At 39.3% G+C, this 23964-nt stretch overlaps 1 protein-coding gene across 16 annotated transcripts in view; it reads right to left on the bottom strand.

The window, feature by feature from the left end:
* Positions 1 to 13241: 13241 nt before the first annotated feature.
* WRN (WRN RecQ like helicase) overlaps positions 13242 to 23964 on the bottom strand; it is a 113045-nt gene continuing 102322 nt past the window's right edge. For 12 of the 16 annotated variants that reach the window (XM_060407122.1, XM_042241444.2, XM_042241446.2 and 9 more), the window contains 4 exons: positions 23485 to 23616; positions 20727 to 20889; positions 17138 to 17352; positions 13242 to 14007 (listed from right to left, as the gene is read on the bottom strand). In XM_060407122.1, the coding sequence (XP_060263105.1) occupies positions 13888 to 14007; positions 17138 to 17352; positions 20727 to 20889; positions 23485 to 23616 (630 nt within the window). In that variant the 3' untranslated portion in view covers positions 13242 to 13887. The remainder of the gene's footprint in view (positions 14008 to 17137; positions 17353 to 20726; positions 20890 to 23484; positions 23617 to 23964) is intronic. The other 4 variants (XM_060407112.1, XM_060407114.1, XM_060407113.1 and 1 more) reach the window with 1 other exon arrangement.

Genomic DNA, 23964 nt, shown 5'->3' with positions numbered 1-23964 from the left:
AGTGTTAGCCGACAGGACTGTCACTGTTCCTGTAGATATTAAAAGTTGGGTTCACTGAGGCAGCCATTTCCCAGTCACCATAAAATATCACACAAAGTAAAACCCCAGTCCCATCGCTATTCTAGTCTCCGTGTCTCTAATTTAGCGACTTCTCACTTCAACAAGGTCCTGAAATTGTATATGACCCGTTTCTAGCACTCGTTTCATCTTCCGCAGTTTCATGTAGCCCCTGGGCGACATCACTTGGTGGGAAGGGGCTCTCAGCACAGAACCAAGGGCCGTATTACAGGGAAGGCGAAAGTCCACAGAAAAGGCAGGGCTGCACTGATGCGCGCAGCCTGTCCCAGGTGAAAAGGGTAAATCAAACATGATCACTTCAGCTGTGCTCCTGTTTCCTGAATGCCAGTCTCGTGGAGTGAGGACCCTTGCTGGGCTGGTGAAGGTGGCGGTTCATGATTTCACCGGCCTCAGGGCTAAGAATTTAATTTGCTTTTCCATCAAGTTTTGAAGTGATAACTGCTCTCCTTTTCCCACGAGCATAGAGAGACCAATACAGATGCCAAAGAGAGAACCGGTTTGTTTCAGTGTTAGCAAATTACTGCAGCTTAGTCTAGACAGTGGGTGAAATTCTAGGGAGGGTCTGTTTGGTGCTAAATCAAGGAAAGAGAAAAAAAAGAAGAACGTGCTCAGAGAGTATAGAGGAGTCAGCAGAAGTTTCATTTCAGTAGATCCCTGAAGGTTTCCTGGTAAAGGTGACATTGGAACTGGGCTTTCAAGGGAGAGCAGAGTTTCAATTGATGGAGAACATTCGAGAAAGACAGAGCAGCATAAACATGCCAGACACTGTGGTAAACATATGGCTGGATGCAGGTACACAGAATTTTCTTAACTCCTGGAAGATAACAAAATATCCTCCAGTGACTTCTGGTCATAGGAAAAGCCTCAATTCAAAAGTTAAGATACCTAGTCACATAATAACGTGGAAAGTCCCCAACCCTGACTTAGTGTTACATTTTCTCCATCCTTCAGATTTCATTGCCTTCAATTCAGAAGAGGGGCTTCTTCTGCCATCTACCGTCTCCTAACTACTTTCTCTCTTTCGGTGAAGCTACAGTCAACTGAGGTTCTTGCTCAACTGGTATTTCCAGATGGGTCTGGCTGTTAACTTCACATAGATTGTGGTGGTACTTTTCAGGGCTCATCAGAATGTCCCTGAATTTCCCATGCTCCAGAAAGAAAACCTTTGGGCATCCAGAGGGGTGTGACCAGACTCCTCGTGCTGAGCTGTCCTCGGTCTATCAGGCCACACTAGACCACTGGCTCCCAGGAGAGCCCACACCAGGCATCGCTCCCGCTTGGTCCGCACGAAACAAGCGCACACCGCTCACCCAGATGCACCTTAGGAGAGCAGGCTGCTCCCTGCAGAGCAAGCGCCGCTCCCGGCTCTGCCACCAGGGCAGCTGGGAGTCCTTCTCCCACTCTCTGGAGCTGCCCTTTGGTGGTCAGACCCCAGCTCCCTGTGTCTCCCAGCTGCCGGGAACACAGCGCAGACCTGTCCAGCGGGCTCCCTGGAAGCCCTTGCAAATTGAGAATTAGAAAAAAGATTTTGTCAGCTCAGATGGTAAAGCATCCGCCTGCAACGGAGGAGACCCGGGTTTGATCCCTGGGTCGGGAAGACACCCTGGAGAAGGAAATGGCAACCCACTCCAGTATTCCTGGCTGGAGAATCCCATGGACAGAGACTGGCAGGCAAGAGTCCATGGGGCCACAAAGAGGCAGACACAACTGAGCGACTAACACGAAGTTTCCAAAGGCGGAAAGTGTCTGTGCATACATGTTCATCTAACTGATGGACAATGGATGGATGAAAACATAGAATAAATGACATTTATTTAACTGGCATCACACCACTGTTATAAATATACTAAATTTAATTTCACTTGAGTTTAATGGACAGAAAATTGTCAATATCAAATCAATGTTCTTTTTCTCTCAAGAGATATTGTTTCGTAAAATATTCTTCTAAGGATAAGGAAAATTTAGTTTTTTCTTTTCTCCTGTGCTTAAGTTTTAGACAGACTTACGAGGGAGGGAGGTTCAGGATGGGGAACACGTGTATACCTGTGGCGGATTCATGCCAATGTATGGCAAAACCAATACAATATTGTAAAGTAATTAACCGCCAATTATAATAAATAAATTTATATATAAAAAAAGTTTTAGTCGGACTTGACTCTCTGCTATGAAAGAACATTTTCTTCCATGTCCCTTCTTCCAACTGCTTCATTTTTCTTAGTTTTACATATTGTTTTACGTTGTTCAGATTTGTATCATTTGTTTTGTATTCTGTAATGATGATTCTTATCGGTTTTAATGTGAGATCTGCATTTAAATAGATTCAACGCAGGGTCTCTATTCTTACGTCCTTTGAGTCAACTCTTACTTTTCTACATTCACTGGCAATTTAATTTTCTTGAGTGTTGCATGTCTTACATGCTTTGTATTAGGCAAGAAATACCAGAAATCTTTATCTGAAGGACATCTTCATTGGCTATAATAGTCTCAGATCAAAATTCCGTTCCTTCAGAATTTTGTGGATATTGTGCCATTGTCTTCAGGCATTCAATGTTGGGAAGTTATGGAGGTAAAAGGAGAAGAGAAGGAAAAGGAAAAACAAAGCAGAAATACACTTAAAATCAAACTAGGACTTCTATGTTTGTTTACAATTGGATTGGCTTAGGGCTTAAGAAATCGTTATGAAGGTACAATTCAATACATTATTCAGGAAATTAACCTGGATGGTTCAGCTTTGGCATTCATGGTTGGCTCACATTGAGGATTTTGATTTATAGGAATCTGTATAGTTGTGTACACGAACAAACACACGCACGTGCGTGCACACACACACACAGTCCAGTTCAGTTCAGTCGCTCAGTCGTGTCCGACTCTTTGCGACCCCATGAATCGCAGCACGCCAGGCCTCCCTGTTCATCACCAACTCCCGGAGTTCACTCAGAGTCACGTCCATCACGTCAGTGATGCCATCCAGCCATCTCATCCTGGGTCGTCCCCTTCTCCTCCTGCCCCCAATCCCTCCCAGAATCAAAGTCTTCTCCAATGAGTCAAATCTTTGCATGAGGTGGCCAAAGTACTGGAGTTTCAGCTTTAGCATCATTCCTTCCAAAGAAATCCCAGGGCTGATCTCCTTTAGAATGGACTGGTTGGATCTCCTTGCAGTCCAAGGGACTCTCAAGAGTCTTCTCCAACACCACAGTTCAAAAGCATCAATTCTTCAGAACTCAGCCTTCTTCACATCCGTACATGACTACTGGAAAAACCATAGCCTTGACTAGACGGACCTTAGTCGGCCAAGTAATGTCTCTGCTTTTGAATATGCTATCTAGGTTGGTCATCACTTTTCTTCCAAGGAGTAAGCGTCTTTTAATTTCATGGCTGCAATCACCATCTGCAGTGATTTTGGGGCCCAGAAAAATAGTCTGTCACTGTTTCCACTGTTTCCCATCTATTTCCCATGGAGTGATGGGACCAGATACCATGATCTTCATTTTCTGAATGTTGAGCTTTAAGCCAACTTTTTTATTCTCCTCTTTTACTTTCATCAAGAGGCTTTTTAATTCCTCTTCACTACACTGGATCTCAGCAAAAATAATAAAGATCACTTGACTTTATTTCTCATCTCAGATCATTTTTTTCGCTTTAAAAAATGCCCATAAAACTAGTGGCTTATGAATATACCCATGGCATTTTATCACCAGAAGTCAGGGTTGGAGCTGAGTTAAATAAGCTCTTCTCCATTAGGGAAATTGAACTTTTGAAAGCAGGCTAATTTGGTGGGTTCTAAAATAACATATTTCTAAATGCAAGGCAATTTTACTGTTATGTTGAATTAGCACACTTGAAAAATTAGTTACCTTTTTAAGATCATTAAAGTCAGATGGCACATTGTTTTATTTATAAATATCTCAGTTCACTTGACAGAACTCTGCACAGACTTATTGAAGGACCAGCAGGCTGGGGACCCTGGCATATGAATTATGGAGATGTGCGTGCCAGCGTACACAGCAGGATTAACTAGTAAGGATATAAAAATCTGCCTTTCATAACATTTTTAAAAGGCAGAGTTCTCCTGATTAATGAGAAAATTACGAAGGAAACCTAGAGCAATTCTGGGACTTGACAGTTATCCAGGAGAACTAAGAATTTCAGATTTTGTTTACCCCAGCAGGTTTTAAGCCCAGCTGCTCATTAATCCCTCTAGATTCCATTTTGCTGATCTTGCTGTACTGTTGGAATCACTTCTCCAATCCTTCTCAGGCCCTTCCATCATAACCACCATCACCTTGCCCCTTGAAATTAATCTAGAGTCCTTGAAAGGGAATGGCTGGGTGATGCACTTCTTGGTGTCAGTAGGAGAGGGGAGATGGAAGTGCTAAGCCCTAGGCTTCCCAGGTCCTCTCTAAAAGAGTGAAGTTCCACCTTCAAGACCTAGAATCTAGGTTTGGAGACTATACATAAAGATTCATTAAATGATGGTTACACATTGCTCTTGTTATGTATAGGAAACTGTGAGTTGAGTTCTCTATGGTGATGGTGGAGTATGTGAGAAAAGATTTAAGAAGCCCCTTTCTAGACTGTGGGAAGTCACAAGATTTTCTCAATACAGGTCAAGGAAGATTTCCAGTTGAGAGTAGAAAAGTAAATCTTATTATCCCTTGAACCAATGAACTTAGACCTTAGAACGGACCAACAGACTTGGATTCAAATCCTGGCTGCTCCATAAATGAATAAACAGATTCCAGTTTCTCTGTGGCTCATAAAAACTGGCTCAGAGTAAACACCTTTCCCTCCAAATCTTGACAAACTAGCTGAGCACCACCTGAAGACAGTCGTAGTGCTCAGTTGCATCTTACCCTTTGCAACCCTTGGGACTGTTGCCCGCCAGGCTCCTCTGTCCATGGAATTCTCCTGGCAAGAATACTGGGATGGGTTTCCACTCACTCCTCCAGGGGATCTTTCTGACCTAAGGATCAAACCTGCATCTCCTGTACTGGCAGGTGGATTCTTTACCACTGAGTCATCAGGGACGCCCTCTGGGAAGCCCACATGAGGATAAAGTGGAGTCGCTCAGTCGAGTTCAACTCTTTGCGACCCCATGGACTATACAGTCCATGGAATTCTCCAGGCAATACTGGAGTGGGTAGCCATTTCCTTCTCCAGGGGATCTTCCCAACTCAGGTCTCCTGCACTGCAGGTGGATTCTTTACCAGCTGAGCCACAGGGAAGCCCCATGAAGATAAAACCCAAAGAAATCATCTGATTTTTCTGTGTACCCTATCACCTAACATTACCATATTTGACCACTTGGTGGTGCTCTTGAACCACTGAGATCAATGTTCCTTTGGTTACTCCCCAGAATGAAATGAAGGTGCAAGATAAAAGACACAGATGGGTTTTTGGTGCTTAAAACTGTGTAATTCAAAGGAGTCAGTAAAAATAATAACCTGATCCTCTTAGGACCTAAAACAAAAGGAGGTTTGCAGGCCTTGTCAAGTCCCAAATCTCCTTCAAGGCTTAGAGTTCGCAAAGCCTGTTTCTCCCCTCTTGTTCCTCCCCATCTTCGGTACTCTGCTCTCCCCAGCTTAAATACCCCTACCATTTAAAATGGTTTATATTCCGAAATGTTAAGACAAGGCCTTGGATAACCAATTCATGAACCAGAGTATTTCATCGACTTCCAAATATTTTATTATTACAATTATTTTCTTAAAAGTTCTGGAATATCCATCCCTTTTTATCTTCTGTTAAATGACAAATGGCAACCCACTCCAGTATCCTTGTCTGGAAATCTCATGGACACAGGAGGCTGGTGGGCTGCAGTCCATGGGGTTGCAAAGAGTCGGGCACAACTGAGCGACTAACATTTAACAAATGACAAATACTTACTTTGGTACCCTCTATCCGGTGTCCTTAAATATTAAAATCACCTAACTCCCCTTTCTTTGACCAAACCACTAAGCAGCTTCTGATTATATCTAATGGGGATTCCCCTATAGCTTTCCCAGAGGCAACGAATGAGAAGAGCTAACGTTTATTATTCCTACCGTGTGCCAAGAACTATGAAAAAGGCTGTGCTTCATTTAATTCCACAAACACTCTAAGCCTGTTTCCTCTTCTATACAACGTTGATAAATGAGGCTCAGATGGGACTGATCTGCTCAAGGTTGCCGTGACAAACTGTCACTCGGGCTAATTCCAAAGCTCACCAAGGCTGTGAAACCACCTGACCCCATGTGAATCAACCCTCTACCCCTTCCCAGCTGCTCTGCTCTCCACCCCCTTGCCACCTTCAGGACAGAACATCTTTTTTCTTGGCCATTGTCGTACCCTCAGCATCTAGGACTGTGGCACATAGCCAGCTCTCAGTAGATCTTTGTTGAATATTTACTTCCATCTCCGTCAACTTGGATGAGAAGCTGAATCTGCCATTGAGAGGAGGAGACACTATGGGGTGTTGACACCCAGATTTCTGAGCACACACAGTAAGGAACATACGCAGGACCCCAGTGAGTTCAAGTAGCATCCTCCAAACATTGTCTAGGGAGGTAGACTGCCTGCCTCTGGACACCCGGCCACTGGCTCAGTAATGAGGAGTGCTTCAGTCCACAGCTTGTTTTTGCTCCTCCAAACATATAACAAGTGCACGCGTTGGGGTATAAACTTGTACTTCTTCTAACTTCTACCAAGTATCCAATCGCCCATCCCCCTTGGGTGGTGGCTCCCTTTGCTTATTCAGTCCAATCTCAGAGTTTTCTATCATTTCGGGATGTCTGAACAATGTCCGTTCAGGTTGAGTCTGCAGTCGTGTGTCTGATTCCCAGCTCTCCTCACATCTACCTCCCACTAGACCGACGGTTCCAGCTGTCTCTTTCACACCCCCTCCCTCTTACACGCACTTAGCCTCTGGAGTTCAAAGTTGGGAAGACAGGGAAAAGTAAGAGCATGTCACTGCCCAGCAGGATGGTTTATTCCATCTTCTGGCTGGGGCTGCCTCTCTGGCTAGTTGACTAGCGGCCGCTCAGTCTGCTGGCTGATCACCTGAATGTTGGCTCTCTTCGGGGTTTGCTAGTTGGTCCTTCCAGGGGCTCAAGGGGGTTCACCTCTCTATCTCCTGCCAAGTGTGTTCTTGCTGCTCGGTTGCCCTCACTGCTCAGGTTGCCTTCTTCTGAGGGTACCAGAGGGATGGCCTTTAAACCCAGCTCCCTCCAAGGGGTCCACTCCACCCTTGGGAAACACACATTCTTGCTGTTATTGCATGGTGGAGGGCGGGCTCCATCTGGACTCTCAGCCCCAGGTATTTGCAAGCTCCAGGAACACCAGGTCCTCTGCTGGACTAGCAGGTCAGAACTTTCAGAAAGAGACCATCACACTCGATATAGTGCCCAGTTCCAATGCCTTCAGTCTTCCAGAAATGAGTATGGAGGTCCAAGTGAAAAGCCTCCTTCCTCACAATAAAGGAAAGTTGGAAGGTGTCTTGCTCTCCATGTCCCTTTGCAAAGCAAGTTCTCTCTCTCACCCAATACTCCTCTTTCTCAAAGTAGCGATGAGAAACAGTGGGGCCATTTTTGCTAAAAAGACACTATCACTTGAACAGCTAGAATTCTACTGCTCGAATTTAGAATTTAGTACCTTTATCTTTAGTACCTTTGTTAGAACTGGACATGGAACAGACTGGTTCCAAATAGGAAAAGGAGTGCGTCAAGGCTGCATATTGTCACCCTGCTTATTTAACTTAAATGCAGAGTACATCGTGAGAATCACTGGGCTGGAAGAAGCACAAGCTGGAATCAAGATTGGCGGGAGAAATCTCAATAACCTCAGATATGCAGATGATACCACCCTTATGGCAGAAAGTGAAGAGGAACTAAAAAGCCTCTTGGTGAAAGTGAAAGAGGAGAGTGAAAAAGTTGGCTTAAAAGCTCAACATTCAGAAAACGAAGATCATGGCATCTGGTCCCATCACTTCATGGGAAATAGATGGAGAAACAGTGGAAACAGTGGCTGACTTTATTTTGGGGGGCTCCAAATCACTGCAGATGGTGACTGCAGCCATGAAATTAAAAGACGCTTACTCCTTGGAAGAAAAGTTATGACCAACCTAGATAACATATTCAAAAGCAGAGACATTAAACAAGGCTATGGTTTTCCCAGTAGTCATGTATGGATGTGAGAGTTGGACTGTGAAGAAGGCTGAGCGCCGAAGAATTGATGCTTTTGAAATGTGGTGCTGGAGAAGACTCTTGAGAGTCCCTTGGACTGCAAGGAAATCCAACCAGTCCATTCTAAAGGAGATTAGTCCTGGTTATTCATTGGAAGGAATGATGCTAAAGCTGAAACTCCAGTACTCTGGCCACCTCATGGGAAGAGTTGACTCATTGGAAAAGACTCTGATGCTGGGAAGGATTGGGGGCAGGAGGAGAAGGGGACGACTGAGGATGAGATGATGGCATCACTGACTCGATGGACATGAGTCTGAGTGAACTCCGGGAGTTGGTAATGGACAGGGAGGCCTGGCGTGCTGCGATTCATGGGGTCGCAAAGAGTCGGACACAACTGAGTGACTGAACTGAACTGTTATCAGTTCTAGGTTGAGTCAAAAGTCAGGGGGGAGGGGTTGGGGGGAAAGGAAAGTTCCATCTGAAAACAGGGAAAGACCCACTTGGTCTCTAACCTACCTGGTAACATGCCCACAGACCGTGATCTCCTTCCCAGTTTGTATATTCTACGTACACGAAAGGCCAGTACACGACTCCAGCTCTACAGGTTATCCCAAAGGTTAATGTACACACTGTGACACGTCGCAAATGCCTGGTAAATTATTACTTATGAATGCGATCACTATGATCCCTTCCTAGGAGCTCCTTTTTTCCTTCACAGAGGAAAATGTCTTTCATACACTTTTTTCTTACATCTTACTGAGCATGCGAAGTAAATATTTTCCTAAAACTGTTGTGTTTCCTGTAAGAAAATACTTTTGTGAGATGTTCTCTTCTATTAACTCTCTACAGAGTAAACCTTCCCATCTTGGAAGCATGGGATCCATGTTGCTTTTTCTTCTCTTTTTTGTTCCATCTCTTATGAAGTCAGCAAATGGTCTTGGAAACTATAGATGCAAATGTTTATTGAATGAAGACATAATAAGTACGTACTTCTCAGTAATCCTTTTAAGTTGAGTTAGAAAATGAAGCTGGATGTGAGGCTGAAGTTTTACTAATTTTTATAAAAAACAATGAAAGCTTTGGGTTTAATGAGCAGATATTAGTATTAACCTTAATATTAATACTAAGCATAATATTAGATTTTTTTCTACTCATATAAAGGAAATTTGTTGATGATACTATTTCTATGCAATAACAAACTTAAGGACTTATTAAATAATCCAATAATGTTTTGACTTGGTAGGATTTTAACTTACAAGAATAATCTATTATTTTAATAAGGTAAAATATCTCAACTATTACAAATGCTTACGATATCAAATATGCACTTATTAACTCTAATATAACCAAAGGTTTAATTTACTCTGCATTCTACTTATTTCTCACCTTTTCCAGGGTTTAAGCACATGTAACCAGTAAGGAAGTTAATACATTATCCCAAGTAATTTTTAGACTGCCGTTCCAAGCAGAATGATGGGAATGTCTTCTCAGACAGCTGAGATGGCCATGGTTCACAGCTGCCATCAAGACTAGCTGAGTTTCTTCAGTTTTTGATGGCTTTGCATTTCTTTGCTTCTCATAAGATAAATGATAACTCTACAACGACTTTAAGGTCATTCCATTGAATCTTTCATGCTCTCAGCTGATTCTAAAGCAACCCATTTGAATAGGAAGAATTCTCTATTCTTTTCTTTTATCTAGACCACAGCTCTGTTGAATTCTAAATAACTGTCAGTGATTTACTTGACTCTGTTATCACAGTCCTAAGGTCCAGTGACAAAGAACACAGAAGAAAAAGCAATTCATGTTTTGGGGGGAGACAGCATAGCAGAATTCTTGAAGAAATTCCTCAGGGGCATCCCTGGAAGGCCAGTGTTTGTGACTCGGCACTTCCACTCCCATGGCCCAGCTTCAACCCCTGGTCGGGGAACTAAGATCCCACAAGTCCCAGAACATGGCCGAAAAAGAAGTAAATAAAGAAAAGAAATTCCCTGTTTCTAAGAATGAACCTGAGGCCAACTTCAGGCCTGAGCCTGCTGAAGAAAGATGTTTCATCCAGGAAATTACAGTTCAGTCCATCTGTTCTTATGGTAAAGACTTTGTAATGTGCGAGGGTCATTTTGAAGCAGTTATTCATACGCGGTGATGAGGCAGATATGTATGGGACGGCTTCCAAAACACACTCTGGCAAGGAGTCAGGAGACAGGAGGAGGGAGGCAGGGAGGATTTAAAACAAAACAAAACAAAAGAAACCAACCCAGAAGGTACTCACAGAAAGCGGAGAACTGGGGGATCTAGGAACTCCTATGCCTCCAACTAGGAGCAGTAACCAATGGTGTTTTCTCTTGGTCATTCTTTTCAGTAAAAACGATATCCCACAGAAGAAAAGCAGCTAATCCACAACTAAACAACCAAACGGGGGCTTTCCTGGAAATCAACCATCATACCTTGGTATATAGCACAGGTGTTAGGTGTGAATTTGCCTTTTTATCACACAGAATATTGGAAAAATGTGTTCAAGAAATGAGAATTAATCAGACCAGTAATTTGCTGCCATTGCCTTGATTTGCAGTAAAGTACCAGTGATTTTACTCACATGGCTATGCACCCTCAATGCAAATATCAACATGCTACAAAAGGTGAATAACCTCCTGGTATTATAAAAATAGTTTCCCTTCTGCAGATCCCCAGAAGGGTCTCAGGGACTCCTAACGGTCTGCAGACCACACTTCGAGAATCACCGCACTGTAGAAGGCCTCAAAAAAGACTGTGTGGAAGACTATTTAACGACATGGAAAAACATGTTCATATTACACCAAGTGAAATATAATACAGAGCATGTTTGTATTTGATACTAATTATGCTTCTTGAAATAATCTGAAATAGAAAAAAATAACAAATTCACTAATAGGCAGTGATTATATAAATAATAGTATATTCACCAAATAACATAGTATATAGCTGTAAAAAAAAAACAAGATTGATACATATACTGACATACAAAGATCTTCACAATAAACCAAGTAAAAAAACCCTGTGTTGCAGAAAATTGTAGAGTGATGGGGAGGGGTGAGATAGGACTAGGGAATTAAGAGGTACAAACTACTATATATAAAATAAATGAGCTGCAAGAACATACTGTACAGCACAGGGAATATAGTCAACATTTTACAATAACTGTAAATGGAATATAATCTATAAAACTATTGCATCACTATTTTATACACCTGAAACAAATATAAATTTTAAGTCAACTGTACTTCAATATAAAAATAAAAGTGAAAACAAGAATGTATGTGTAGCTACACATGTCTGGTACATATGTAGCTGCTAAGCTGGTACTGCTAAATCGCTTCAGTTGTGTCCGACTCTGTGCGACCCCATAGACGGCAGCCCACCAGGCTCCCCCGTCCCTGGGATTCTCCAGGTAAGAACACTGGAGTGGGTTGCCATTGTAGCAGAAGCACATAGTGCAAAAGACATGATTATGGAGAACTATATGTCACATATTTGATAGGGGTTATCTGGAAAAGGGCTGGTACTGGGATGCAGGGAAAAGGGAATATGGGGACTTTCATGTTCTAAGTGTAGCTTGAATGTTTCACAAAGAATATTCATTCATGTATGACTCATGTAATGAAGAAAAGAAGTGAATATAAAACGACTTGGCCAGATATATGAAAAGGGTTAACAACCCTAGATTAATGGTAGATTAACCTACTGGAGTTTCAGCTTCAACATCAGTCCTTCCAATGAATATTCAGGACTGATTCCTTTAGGATGAACTGGTTGGATCTCCCTGCAGTCAAGAGTCTTCTCCAACACCACAGTTCAAAAGCACCAATTCTTCAGCACTCAAGTTTCTTTATAGTCCAATTCTCACATCCATACATGACTAATGGAAAAGCCATGGCCTTGACTAGACGGACCTTTGTCAGCAAAGTAATATCTCTGCTTTTTAATCTACTGTCTAGGTTGGTCATAGCTTTTCTTCCCAGGAGCAAGCGTCTTTTAATTTCATGGCTGCAGTCACCATCGGTAGTGATTTTAGAGTCCCCCAAAATAAAGTCTCTCACTGTTTCCATTGTTTCCCCATCTATTTGCCATGAAGTGATGGGACTAGATGCCATGATCTTCGTGTTTTGAATGTTGAGTTATAAGCCAGTTTTCTCACTCTCGTCTTTCACTTTCACCAAGAGTCTCTGTAGTTCCTCTTCACTTTCTGCCATAAGGGTGGTGTCATCTGCGTATCTGAGTCTATTGATATGTCTCCCAGCAATCCTGATTCCAGCTTGTGCTTCCTCCAGCCCAGCATTTCTCATGATGTATTCTGCATTTAAGTTAAATAAGCAGGGTGACAATATACAGCCTTGATGTAATCCTTTCCCAATTTGGAACCAGTCTGTTGTTCCATGTCCAGTTGCTTCTTGACCTGCATACAGATTTCTCAGGAGGCAGGTCAGGTGGTCTAGTATTCCCATCTCTTGAAGAACTTTCCACTTTGTTGAAAACTGATCACAGTGATCACTTTGTTATGATCTACACAGTCAAAGGCTTTGGCATAATCAATAAAATAGGAGATGTTTTTCTGGAATTCTCTTGCTTTTTCTATGATACAATGGATGTTGGCAATTTGATCTCTGGTTTCTCCACCTTTTCTAAATCCAGCTTCAACATCTGGAAGTTCACGGTTCACATACTGTTGAAGCCTCGCTTGGAGAATTTTAAGCATTACTTTGCTAGCGTGTGAGATGAGTACAATTATGTGGTAGTTTGAACATTCTTTGGCATTGCCCATCTTTGGGATTGGAATGAAAACCGACCTTTTCCCATCCGGTGACCACTGTTGAGTTTTCCAATCTGCTGGTGTGTTGAGTGCAGCACTTTCACACCATCATCTTTTAGGATCTGAAATAGCTCAATTGGAATTCCATCACCTCCACTAGCTTTGTTCACGGTGATAATTAAATAAATGAAAGTTTAAGAAAATACATACCTTTATAATTTTCAGTAGGAAAGACTTTTTATTATTATTTGAAAAATAATAGAAATCATATGTAAGATACAAAGTGCATAGCTGCCTAGTGCATTTGGTCTCCTTTATGCTATTCTTTTCTCTATTTACACAGAACCCTAAACGTTTCATTTTCACTGGTCTGGCCCACTAGCACCATTTTAAAATGCACACAAGTTTCTCCTAAAAAAAAAAAATTGTAAAATAACTACACATTCTTCATATATAAGACAGAATTTTGGTAATACAGGAATATTTCATATCACACACATAATCACTGTACAACTCCTAATGTGTTACCTGTATTAAATCATTGCACATTACATATTCCAAACATACTATGGAAATAAGTGAAGAGATTAGAAAACAGGCAATGACATGATTTCTTAAAGCAATCTCATAGGAAGGTAACTTAAGATTCTGTCCTAGGACGTACTCACTCAGACTCTCAGAAGACTCAACTTTACGTGGCTTGCCCAAGGCTGTTTTAAAATGCCAGCTGTTCAATAAATAGGTGAGTTTTACTTCAAAATTAGAATAATTTTTAAACAAACACTGCCTACTCTTTTCAGAAATGATATACAGCTTCCTTCTCATAATACAGCAGGACACATAACTCCTCTGACAGCTGCCAGTTTAACTAAAAAGACCCTTCGTTTTGGTTTTGGCCACTGATTTCTTGCTGCTATCAGGTAAGATCTCATTTCCTCTGGCAAACCACCCAGGTAATTTTCTCTTGGAGGTTTCAGACGAAGTCTGTAGGAAAGAAACAACAAAAAAAGTATCTATATTATATATATGTATATATATATTTGTACTGCTGGCAAGTAACATGTGCTGTGCCGTGTGCTAGGTCATTTCAGTCATGTCCGACTCTTTGAGATCCCATGGACTGTAGCCCACCAAGATCCTCTGTTCATGGGATTTCCCAGACAAGAATACTGGAGTGGGATGCCATGCCCTCCTCCAGGGGATCTTCCCAACCCAGGGATCGAACCCACATCTCTTATATATCCTGCATTAAGTTACTAAATATACACCCATCATCATTCCCTTTTCAATAAAACAAAATAATGATATCTATAGAGTTTAGTTCTGATTCAAAAGTACACACATGAGAGACAAAATCACTATATCATTTGTTTAGGCAATTACCTGCCACCCTGTTATGTATTTTTAGACACTCAAGTGTCTAAAAGACTCTCATTTGGGAAGGAAAGAACTGGATATTATTCCAGATCCATATTAACTTTGGGTAGGCCAAAATGGTGAATTTAATGTTCGGAGGAAGGCATCTGCTTGAGCATGTGTACACACACACACACAGTTATAGTAGCGATTAAAAAAGCGTACAACGTGTACATCTACGCTGGTGGACAAACTTGGAGTAGTTCAGGTATCATCAGGACCTTGCAGAATTGCTGAGACATCACACGTACTCAAAAAATATTTGCTCCGTACACAGGGAAAAAAACGATCTTTGTTTTGTAGACTCTTTTGAGGATCTGCTGAAACGAGGGATCCACTTAGGAAAAAAAGACAAATGTACACAGGCACAATATTCTGTCTAATTCTAGGGCGTCCTGTGCACCAAATGAAGCCTCAGAATTCTAAGTTAAAAGTCTCTAACTTTTAGGGGAAAAAATTAAACCCAGAGGCAGTGGTTGCCTACTATATGATTTGCACAAGCAGATCCAATAGAGGGCAGAAATTTCTTCTCCCTTAAGAAGAAATAAAAACCAATGGGACAAAAATAGTAAAAGGCAAAAATCTTTTAAACATCCTGAAATAAACAAAAATTTAAAAGCTTCAATTTATGAAAACTTGCCATCAATTTTTAAAAAACTTATTTGAAGAATCTTATTTGAAAAAAACTTATCTGAAAGAAAAAAACATATTTGAAGAATCTACTGTGTGCCTCAGTATATTAATCAGAACTACCATTATCAAGACATAATCTTCCTCCAGTAAACAGCAGTCACAACAGATGTGAACCTAATGGTGCATCAGCTAATAAAGAGAATTTGTTTTGATGTTAGCTTTTATTAGAAGCCTCATAATCGTAAAATGAAAGGGACTCAGGAATACAACCCAGGGCGGTAGAGAAGACGAATGTTAACACATGAAGGATCTTGAAACCTGGCCTCCAACAGACTCTACAGCGCTCAGAGTAGCTTTCTATACTGGAAGGCGGATGGAAGAAAAACAGTCTGGCTGGCTCACTCATCTCATAATCTACTTCCCAGCCTCAATATTCTTGTTCCCCTAAATGGGGAAAAAGAAAAGGCTAAATGCAGTAAGCTGAGTATGATTTCCACCCACTTACCCACCGTCTCCACAATAGCTCCATTCTACATATCCACATGTGGTTGATTCATGTTGCAGAGCAGAAACTAACACAATACCACAAAGCAGTTATGTCCCGATTAAAAAAAATACCTCCACTCTGTTGTCAGAATATGATATTAGAACAGGAGGGAAGCAAAAATGTTAATGTGTGGTTGAAACAATATTTCACTCTAAATGTGCTTCAATATTCAGGAAAAATGACAAGTTACACTTTTTCCTGTATTGACAGATACAGCTGGGGAAAAAATTAGGTCTTAGGCACTCGGTATACAGATTTCAGAAATAAAAGGCTGGGAATAGCAGCCAAATTTCACTACCACTGCCCAACATATATCTTCTTTAATGTCCTTCTTATAGCTAATCAATTGCCAAAATAATGTAAAGAATTCCAGGTAAACAAATTTCATTAGGTTATCTGGGACATGAATATATACACATCTAACTGAAGGACAGTTTTAAAAAACCAGTCCCTCTTATTTTTAAGCTATTGAGAGAAAAAGAGTTTAACTGTTGGAAATCTTGTAAAGATTACAACTGAAATAAAGTTCCTAATTCTCTAATATAAATAGTAGCAACCACCTACCGCTATGCTGAATTTATCATCCAGGAACTAAAGTAATTTATGAGTTAATTATGATTCTCACAAACTTCAGGCCCAGAAGAAATTAAATGTCAAATTTTCAAGTCTTTGTAATCATTTGGTAGAGTCACAGTGTCAAAGAATAGTTATTCTCTAATTACAATTTATCTCAGATAAATCATAGAACAATAATTTTCAAAGCATGTGATTTTAATAAAATATACCATGTAAAATACTACTAAACTCATGGTCGTTCTCTGATCATGCAAAAGTGCACTGGGATATGCCCAGGACCATGAGAAACAACTACCCTTGTACCTGAGAGATTCAGTGTAACAGGAACAGAGCATGAAGAGTAGCAGAATGATAGACAAATTCCAGTATCTAAAGAGGTATTTATAACAGAAGTTGGGTTTTGTTTTTTGACCATGCTACAAGGCATGTGGGATCTTAGTTCTCTGAACAAGGACTGACTCTGTGCCCCCTGCATTGGAAGAACAGAGTCTTAACCATTGGACTCCCAAATTTTAGGGAAGTCCCTGAAAGAAAGGGAATTTCCAGGTTATACAGTCATTATAAAGTAGATGTAAAATTTAAGCTGACATTCCCACACAATAAGCTAGAATAGATGGGATTATATTCTAAATGGCAATCCACTCCAGTACTACTGCCTGGAAAATCCCATGGACAGAGGAGCCCGGTAGGCTACAGTCCATGGGGTCACAAAGAGTCGGACACGACTGAGCGACTTCAATTCACTTCACTTCACTTTCTTGTCATTAAAAAAAAAATCTCTTAGATCAGATTTATGAAACCAAAGGAAACATAGCCCAGAGATTTTTTTTAAAAAAAGTAACCTATCAGAATTTATAACACATCAAAAACTACAACATTCTGGTATTAGGATACGGAAATTGAACACTGACAGTATATGAAAATTCTACACATAATTAACACCTTGGTCTTGGTGTCTACTTCTTCCTTGCTTCTCTTAGAATTTGAAGAGCTCTCTTCAGGGTTGGGGAAACATCGCTTTTTGATGGGATCACATGAAGAGTGGCATCGCATTCTGTGGTCACCATCTTTTTCCAGGATCTTGATTGCCATGTGGATAAGGTACATGTCAATGTTTTCAGGAACATATATTCTAATTAGGTTAATTTTATTTGTATCTGTAAAAGAATTTTTAAAAAGATTTAAAAGTAAATTACATAGATCACTACAGAAAAATCTATGAGCTGGAAATAATGAAATATTTTGTAGAGAGGAAGGAGGAAGGTGGTTAGAGAAGATGTTCCTCTTGCAAATGCCTACCCCCTCACAGATCGGAAATGGAGTAAGCACATGCCCCCCTCACTCCTGCACCCCTGCCTCTAAGAGCCAGAATCAGGTCAGCTCATCCACTCTGCAGAACTTCTGTTTCAAACTGAGAATCAAAACCACCATCCATAGAACTGTTTCTAAAGGAATTATGCTTCAAACCCCAAATATCAATTATAAGCTAATTTTTTTGAAAATAATCTATTCTTAAAATAGAAGCTAATCATACTTGTAAATAAGATGCTAATAAAAAGGATTCTTTCAGTAGATATTGAAGCATAACAAAACATATCAACTATTTAAAATGTCTATTAATTTAATATGTTTTCTGAGAAAGATAGATTTTATTTTAAGATCTTATTTGCCCTAACTTTCCACACAAATAAGGGCTGAAAAATCAAGTGAAACAATGAACACTGCCTGTACTCCTTCAGTGGTTAAAGAGATCAAATTACCCTTATTTTTGTGGCATGTCCCTTGGAAGCCACCCTTAATTTTCCAGGGACATGTACATTAAGAATGAAAGAACAAAATTCTTCAAAATATTATCCAGGTACATCATTAAATACATTGCTTTATTTATTAGTAGGCATAGTTACAATCTCAACTCCATAAAAGAAGCAGCTTAAAATTATGTAAATATGAAAAAAAAAGAATAAAAAAGTGCAGAATTCCTTAAAATATTAAGTTACAAGGACAAAATCTATTTAGTAAATAAGCATGAAAATAATAAGACAATTTCTCAGTTCTCAAATACTCTTATGTTTAAGTATAAGATTATGCCATAATAAAATATAGAAAATTATCAATTCAAGATTGTGCAGAATTTAAATGCCAACAAACTGGTTCATTAAAACACCAAATTATGTGATATGGCTACAGCTAAGTAAAAGATGAAATAACCTATCTGAATCATTAGTGTGACATGGATATCTTCATTTCTTATTATAGTTTATAACTCAACAGTGTTTCCTCCAGTGAGATAACAACCAGTATTTTATTATGGAAAAATAAGAATTCAAAAATAAAATGTCACATCAATAAATGACATATTACAGACTATAAATGTACAATCGAAAGAAATAAAGTTTAGATAGAGCACATGAATCTTAACGTTCTTAATTTTGGCTTTGGAAGTAAACTACAATAATATATATTTTCATATTATCTGTATAATATATATATAATGTTTGGACAGAAAGATGAAGTGTTTAATAAGTATAATTTAAATTTCATTGTTCTTTGGAATTTCAGTTTATGCTAATATCTTTATTAATTCAATTTATTGAATTTATTAATTCAATTGAAATATTAATTTCAATTTAATATTTAACTCAATGAAAATTTGCTATACTCAATATGTAGTAGTAAAGAAAATAGGAAAAGGGGGGGGGGAAACTGCACAAGCTCTTTAAGATGATATTGTATACTATCAAACTGCTTATCAGAGACACATCTTTCTCTAAATCCTAAGAGACAATACATATATAAGGAAAAAAGTAATTCTAGGGTGTTAATATCAAGCAGGCATGTGAGCAAGAAGGCATTTGACTTCCTCTGAAATACTATTTCCTTCTGCACTGAAGAAAGAAAGATGTTATACAATCATGATTCTAACCCCACAAGTAATTACCATTGTCCTTTCTCTGCCTTAACTTCTAGTAAAATGGCAGCTGAAGTGAGAAAGACTGGAGGGTGACCGGCTAAGATGGCTAGCTTCCTCACAAGATACTCACAGCTAAGTGACCTTGGATATTTTATCACAGGACAGGATTTGGCCCTCAGGTTTTCAGATTTACAAACCAGTATTAACCTTAACAGAGCCATGTGAACCAAGTTCACACAATGCCAATTCATTAATTTCCAGTTATGAACTCACAACTATTATACAGATTAGCAAGCCTAGCACATATTTTCCCTATAGAGACTGCCCTAAATGGGACATCAAAACATGACCAGAGAGCTGTGACATAGAAGCAGAATTAGTTGTTAAGGTGTCCCCTCCCTCCAATAAGATCTTGACATAATTTATCAACAAACCCTTAAAATACTTGAAGGTCTCATCGACCAGGATTAGAAATTGCGTATGTCTTTCCTTTAAATAAAAGTTGGCAGAACAACCCTAACCCTAACCCTAAAGAGGGAAACAGGTTCCCTGGAACTAACTTAGGTTCCCTAAAGAGGGAAACTTTTCCCTGGAACTAACCTTGAGCAGGTTTCCCTGCTCAAACCTGTGTTTGTCCCTCCCCTGGCCTCTTAGGTTGATCAGCAGAAGAGATGGAGGTGTTCTTCAGTCAAGTCTTCTTCAGGCCTAGAATGAAGGCTGCCATTGAAGGTAACTTAAATACTTTTGTTCTTATCAATTAAGTATAGTATTAATTGTGATCTTTTTCACCTTATTTCTAACCTTGGGGGGAGAACTGTATCCTTATTCCTGAGCGGGAAATAGTCTGACGTAGTAAAAAGCTTAATTAACTATTTGCACTGCAGCTCTGGAGATGAGGCTTTTGCTATGTCCTCTGCTCTGTCCTAACAACCCAAAAAAATTCATCAGATTTACTGGATTATTATGATACATCTAGTTTACGTTTGTACATTTAGAGGAGGAAAACCCTTCTAATGCACTTCGTCTTTACTTCTGTAAGAAAGGGATCATAATTTTAAAATAGGCAGATTTTAACATTTTCTGTAAGGCAGACAAAGGGGCTTGACCACAGTTGAGGTTCCACAGCATAATGACAGGAGAAAACCCTTCCACAAAGGGCCCAAGAGACCCAAGTCCATCCCTTCAACTTCACAGTGCCTGACACGACTGCCTGGACGAGAAAGGCTAGTTCAGTGAAACCAATGACAGGGAATCAAAAAGATGTAGGAAGAAACTAAGAGTCAGTAAGCTATGGGGAAGGATGTTTTTTCCAAGTGATGAACTGGAAATCAGAGAAGGATAAAAGAGCTCTGTTTTGGAGATGGGTGTTGAAGGTGTAATCAGAAGCTGACACAAACAAACAAAAAAAGAATTCCTCTGATTCAGACTTTCCTTTGAGTGATGATGGGAAGAAAGATTGTATTTCTAAAACAAGACAAAGCATTCGAAAAGTGAAGTTTTCATAGTAGCATAAAGGGTTAATGTGATCAGAGTGGAAAATATCAGCAGATTGCTTGTTTACTTCATCTGGGTTCAACGACTCAAGTCATTAAGGCTGCAGACAAGGCTCACGGTTATCACCTGAGTTGATGGGAGGGTTTCGGATAACATCAGCAATAACCTTTCGAATCTCTGGAGTCAGGCCTGCGCGCTCCGTATCAACTGGGTAGCCAGCTTTCATCGCTTGGGATAAGTGCATGCCAACTGTTGTGAGAGGCAGAGTCCTCTTCTCAGCTGTATCCTTCTAGAGCAAAGGCAGCAAAACCACCAGTGAGATTTTTTAAGCTTCCACTGTGCTGTATAGAAACACAAGGTCCAAAACCTTCAGGTAGCAAGTGTTCCCTGAGAAGTAGAACAGTAGACTGAACCTTCATGTAAATTTCTCATTTTAACTAATTCTTCAAAATGACTCACATGCTAGAACTCCACAGGTGCTGCTGCTTTGTATACTTACTATATTGAATGAAGCAAAATCACCCAGCTGTAGCTAAGAGATCAGTACTCACCCTTCTGCAATTATTCACCTTAAAAACCCATTAGTAACAGAGAACAGTCATTCTACATAAGTCTAATAGCTGCCACGACCTTTTAAAAATACAGTAAACTATAACTCAATAAACTGTACACTTGAAATAACACATGGCATTTCAGTTACATGAACTTCCAGGAAGACAAATGCCAAAATGCTTAGTGATAAAATCAGGTTCTGAATGTATTCTATAAAAGGTTCTCAAAAAGACTTTAAAAAGTGCTTTAAGTGGACTTTATTCATAAAATAAGAACAAACATAATTTACAAGTGGCTGTCATCATTTGCCTACTACTAAACTTAACATGAATTGTTAAGGACATTGCTACGTATTTATGTAGTTTTTAAACAAATGCAGCTCCAAATCCAGTTAAGGTGTCTGTTAGATAAAATATTCTTCTCAACATTCAGGAAGTTCAATCACTCAGCTCTAAATTATTTCATGATACTCTTTTTTAACACACCTTGAAAGTCTAAATTTGGACTGTATTTGTATGAATGCTGATATTTTCACAGAACAGGGCATGTAAAGCAATATTCTTCATCACTCAAAGGAAGGTTTTTAGTTACTGCCATGTCTGCCTAATATCAGGGTTATTTGATACCAGGCATCATATTACCGAAAACTAATTGTATTATAACTCCTGATTAATTAGTCCTTAGGCATGTTTAATTTTGTGCTTAACTAGCAAGACCCCCCTCAGGCTCCCAGGAGGCACAGATAATTACACTACAGTTTTTCACAATAATATACAACCAAATAATAGCAAAAGACCCAAATGAAGATATACCACTCCTCATATTTTTAACCATGAATATGTAATATATGAAACTTCATATCCTGGCTGAGTATGAGAATATAATTTATTCAAAAAATTTAGAGGCTATTCCATATTTTCTTAGTAATTACATACAGTTTTGCCATACATATTTGGTCCAATTATATATATACAAGCATGTTTAACATGTATATGTAAGTAACTGTTTAAATAAGAGACTGAACTTATAATTCCTCTTTATCATGTACTTTGTTTCAAAAAGAGTACAGTGGAATTATTTGGTTCTTTGTGTAATGGCTTTCAAACTTAATTAAGGAGTTTGGCTATCTGAGTAGAACATCTATTAATGACTGAGACAAGCTAAGGACTATTTATTTTTATTTGTACTGAATCTTAAACAGAATACAAAGTGTGTAATGGAGCCTAAAGCATGAGCCACAGAGAACAGGAAAAAGAGGCCCTGCACCATACAGCCTGATCTAAATCAATTTAACACCAGAGAGGACAGGAATGCAAATCAGTGAAACTCATGGGGAAGCCTCATTCTGCCCTTCTGCCACTAAGATACCCTCTTCATTTTGTGTATTTTAAAAATCTCCACAATCTTAAAGACTTCTGCCATAATGATGAAGAAACAGGAAGTATGGCCATTTTTCACAGCAGTCAGATTTCTTTCAAAGAGCATCAAGTAGATACGGTTAAGGAAAAAAAAAAAGAACACGACACTAGAGGGGAGAGTGAAAAGCAAGTTTGTTGCTTTTTTAAAACTTATTTCTAGCTTCCTGGACATCCTTCCAGAGATATTTATGCACTTGTATATACCTACACTTTTATATACATATACATACACATATATGAATATGTGTAAAAGTGAAAGAAAGAATTACTCAGTCGTGCCCGACTCTTGGTATCCCCACGGACTGTAGCCCACCAGGCTCCTCTGTCTGTAGGATTTCCCAGGCAAGAATACTGGAGTGGGTTGCCATTTCCTTCTCCAGGGGATCTTCCTGATCCAGGCACTGAACCCCCATCTCCTGCACTGCATGCAGATTCTTTACCATCTGAGCCACCAGGGAAACCCATTTATAAATATATAAGCATGCAAATACATACATATATATACACATTTATGTAAATTTTTCACACCACTAGGCACCTTCCTTTTTCTACTTAACAATGTATCTTAGAGATTATCTATTATCAGTACATACTGTAATAGTTTTTTAACTATTAAACCCATTAAAAAAAAAAGCTTCAAAATATGGCTGCTTCAACATCCCTAAGCTATAAATGTGTTAATCAGTACCTCTGATACAACCTCTGTAAGATAATCATGCTCAAACTATACTTGCTGATTTTACTAGAAGTAGGCTTAGAAAAAGAAAATGACCTTGTTCTAAAATTAATTATAAAATGAACCAATGTGAAACACTGTATGATTATAAGAAATGTATCCCAATTAATACTGAAAAGCTGATAAAATATGTTTAGATAAATTTAAAAATTCCCTCTAACTTGAAAGTAACACTTACCAAAGACATTTTCTTTTCTTGGAAAAAAGAATACGTGACAGCCACAGATGGTGAAAGTGAGTTTGCTTTATTTTCCAGGACCAAACTTTTCCTCTGTTCTTCCTGTAGTTCTGTGCTTGAAAAGAGGTCTGTCTACACAATTTGAAACATAGCACAAATAATCAAAAATAATATCAATATAATGACAGAATATAAACATGATCATTAACTATTAAGGAAAAAAGATAACATAAACTTCAAGGAACAGCCCCAAATTCTCTTTTTATGAGAAGCTCAAAAAAGAACTTTTTTTTTTACACATTGATTTTTAAAAGTAAAATAGGCTACAGTGAATAAACTTTGAATTAAGTATTCATAATAGCAAACATGGTTACAGAACTAAAAATTCCTAGTCTTCTCCTTAAGCCAAAAGGAGAGAATACAGATGAACTATAATGTTGACCACTCTGCTTCTAAATTAGTCCCCTAAATCCCCTGAAA

The sequence above is a fragment of the Ovis aries genome, chromosome 26, assembly GCF_016772045.2.
Source record: "Ovis aries strain OAR_USU_Benz2616 breed Rambouillet chromosome 26, ARS-UI_Ramb_v3.0, whole genome shotgun sequence".
Taxonomy (NCBI): domain Eukaryota; kingdom Metazoa; phylum Chordata; class Mammalia; order Artiodactyla; family Bovidae; genus Ovis; species Ovis aries.
The sequence above is the reverse complement of the archived record's forward strand: the minus strand, read 5'-3'. Positions and strand labels throughout refer to the sequence as shown.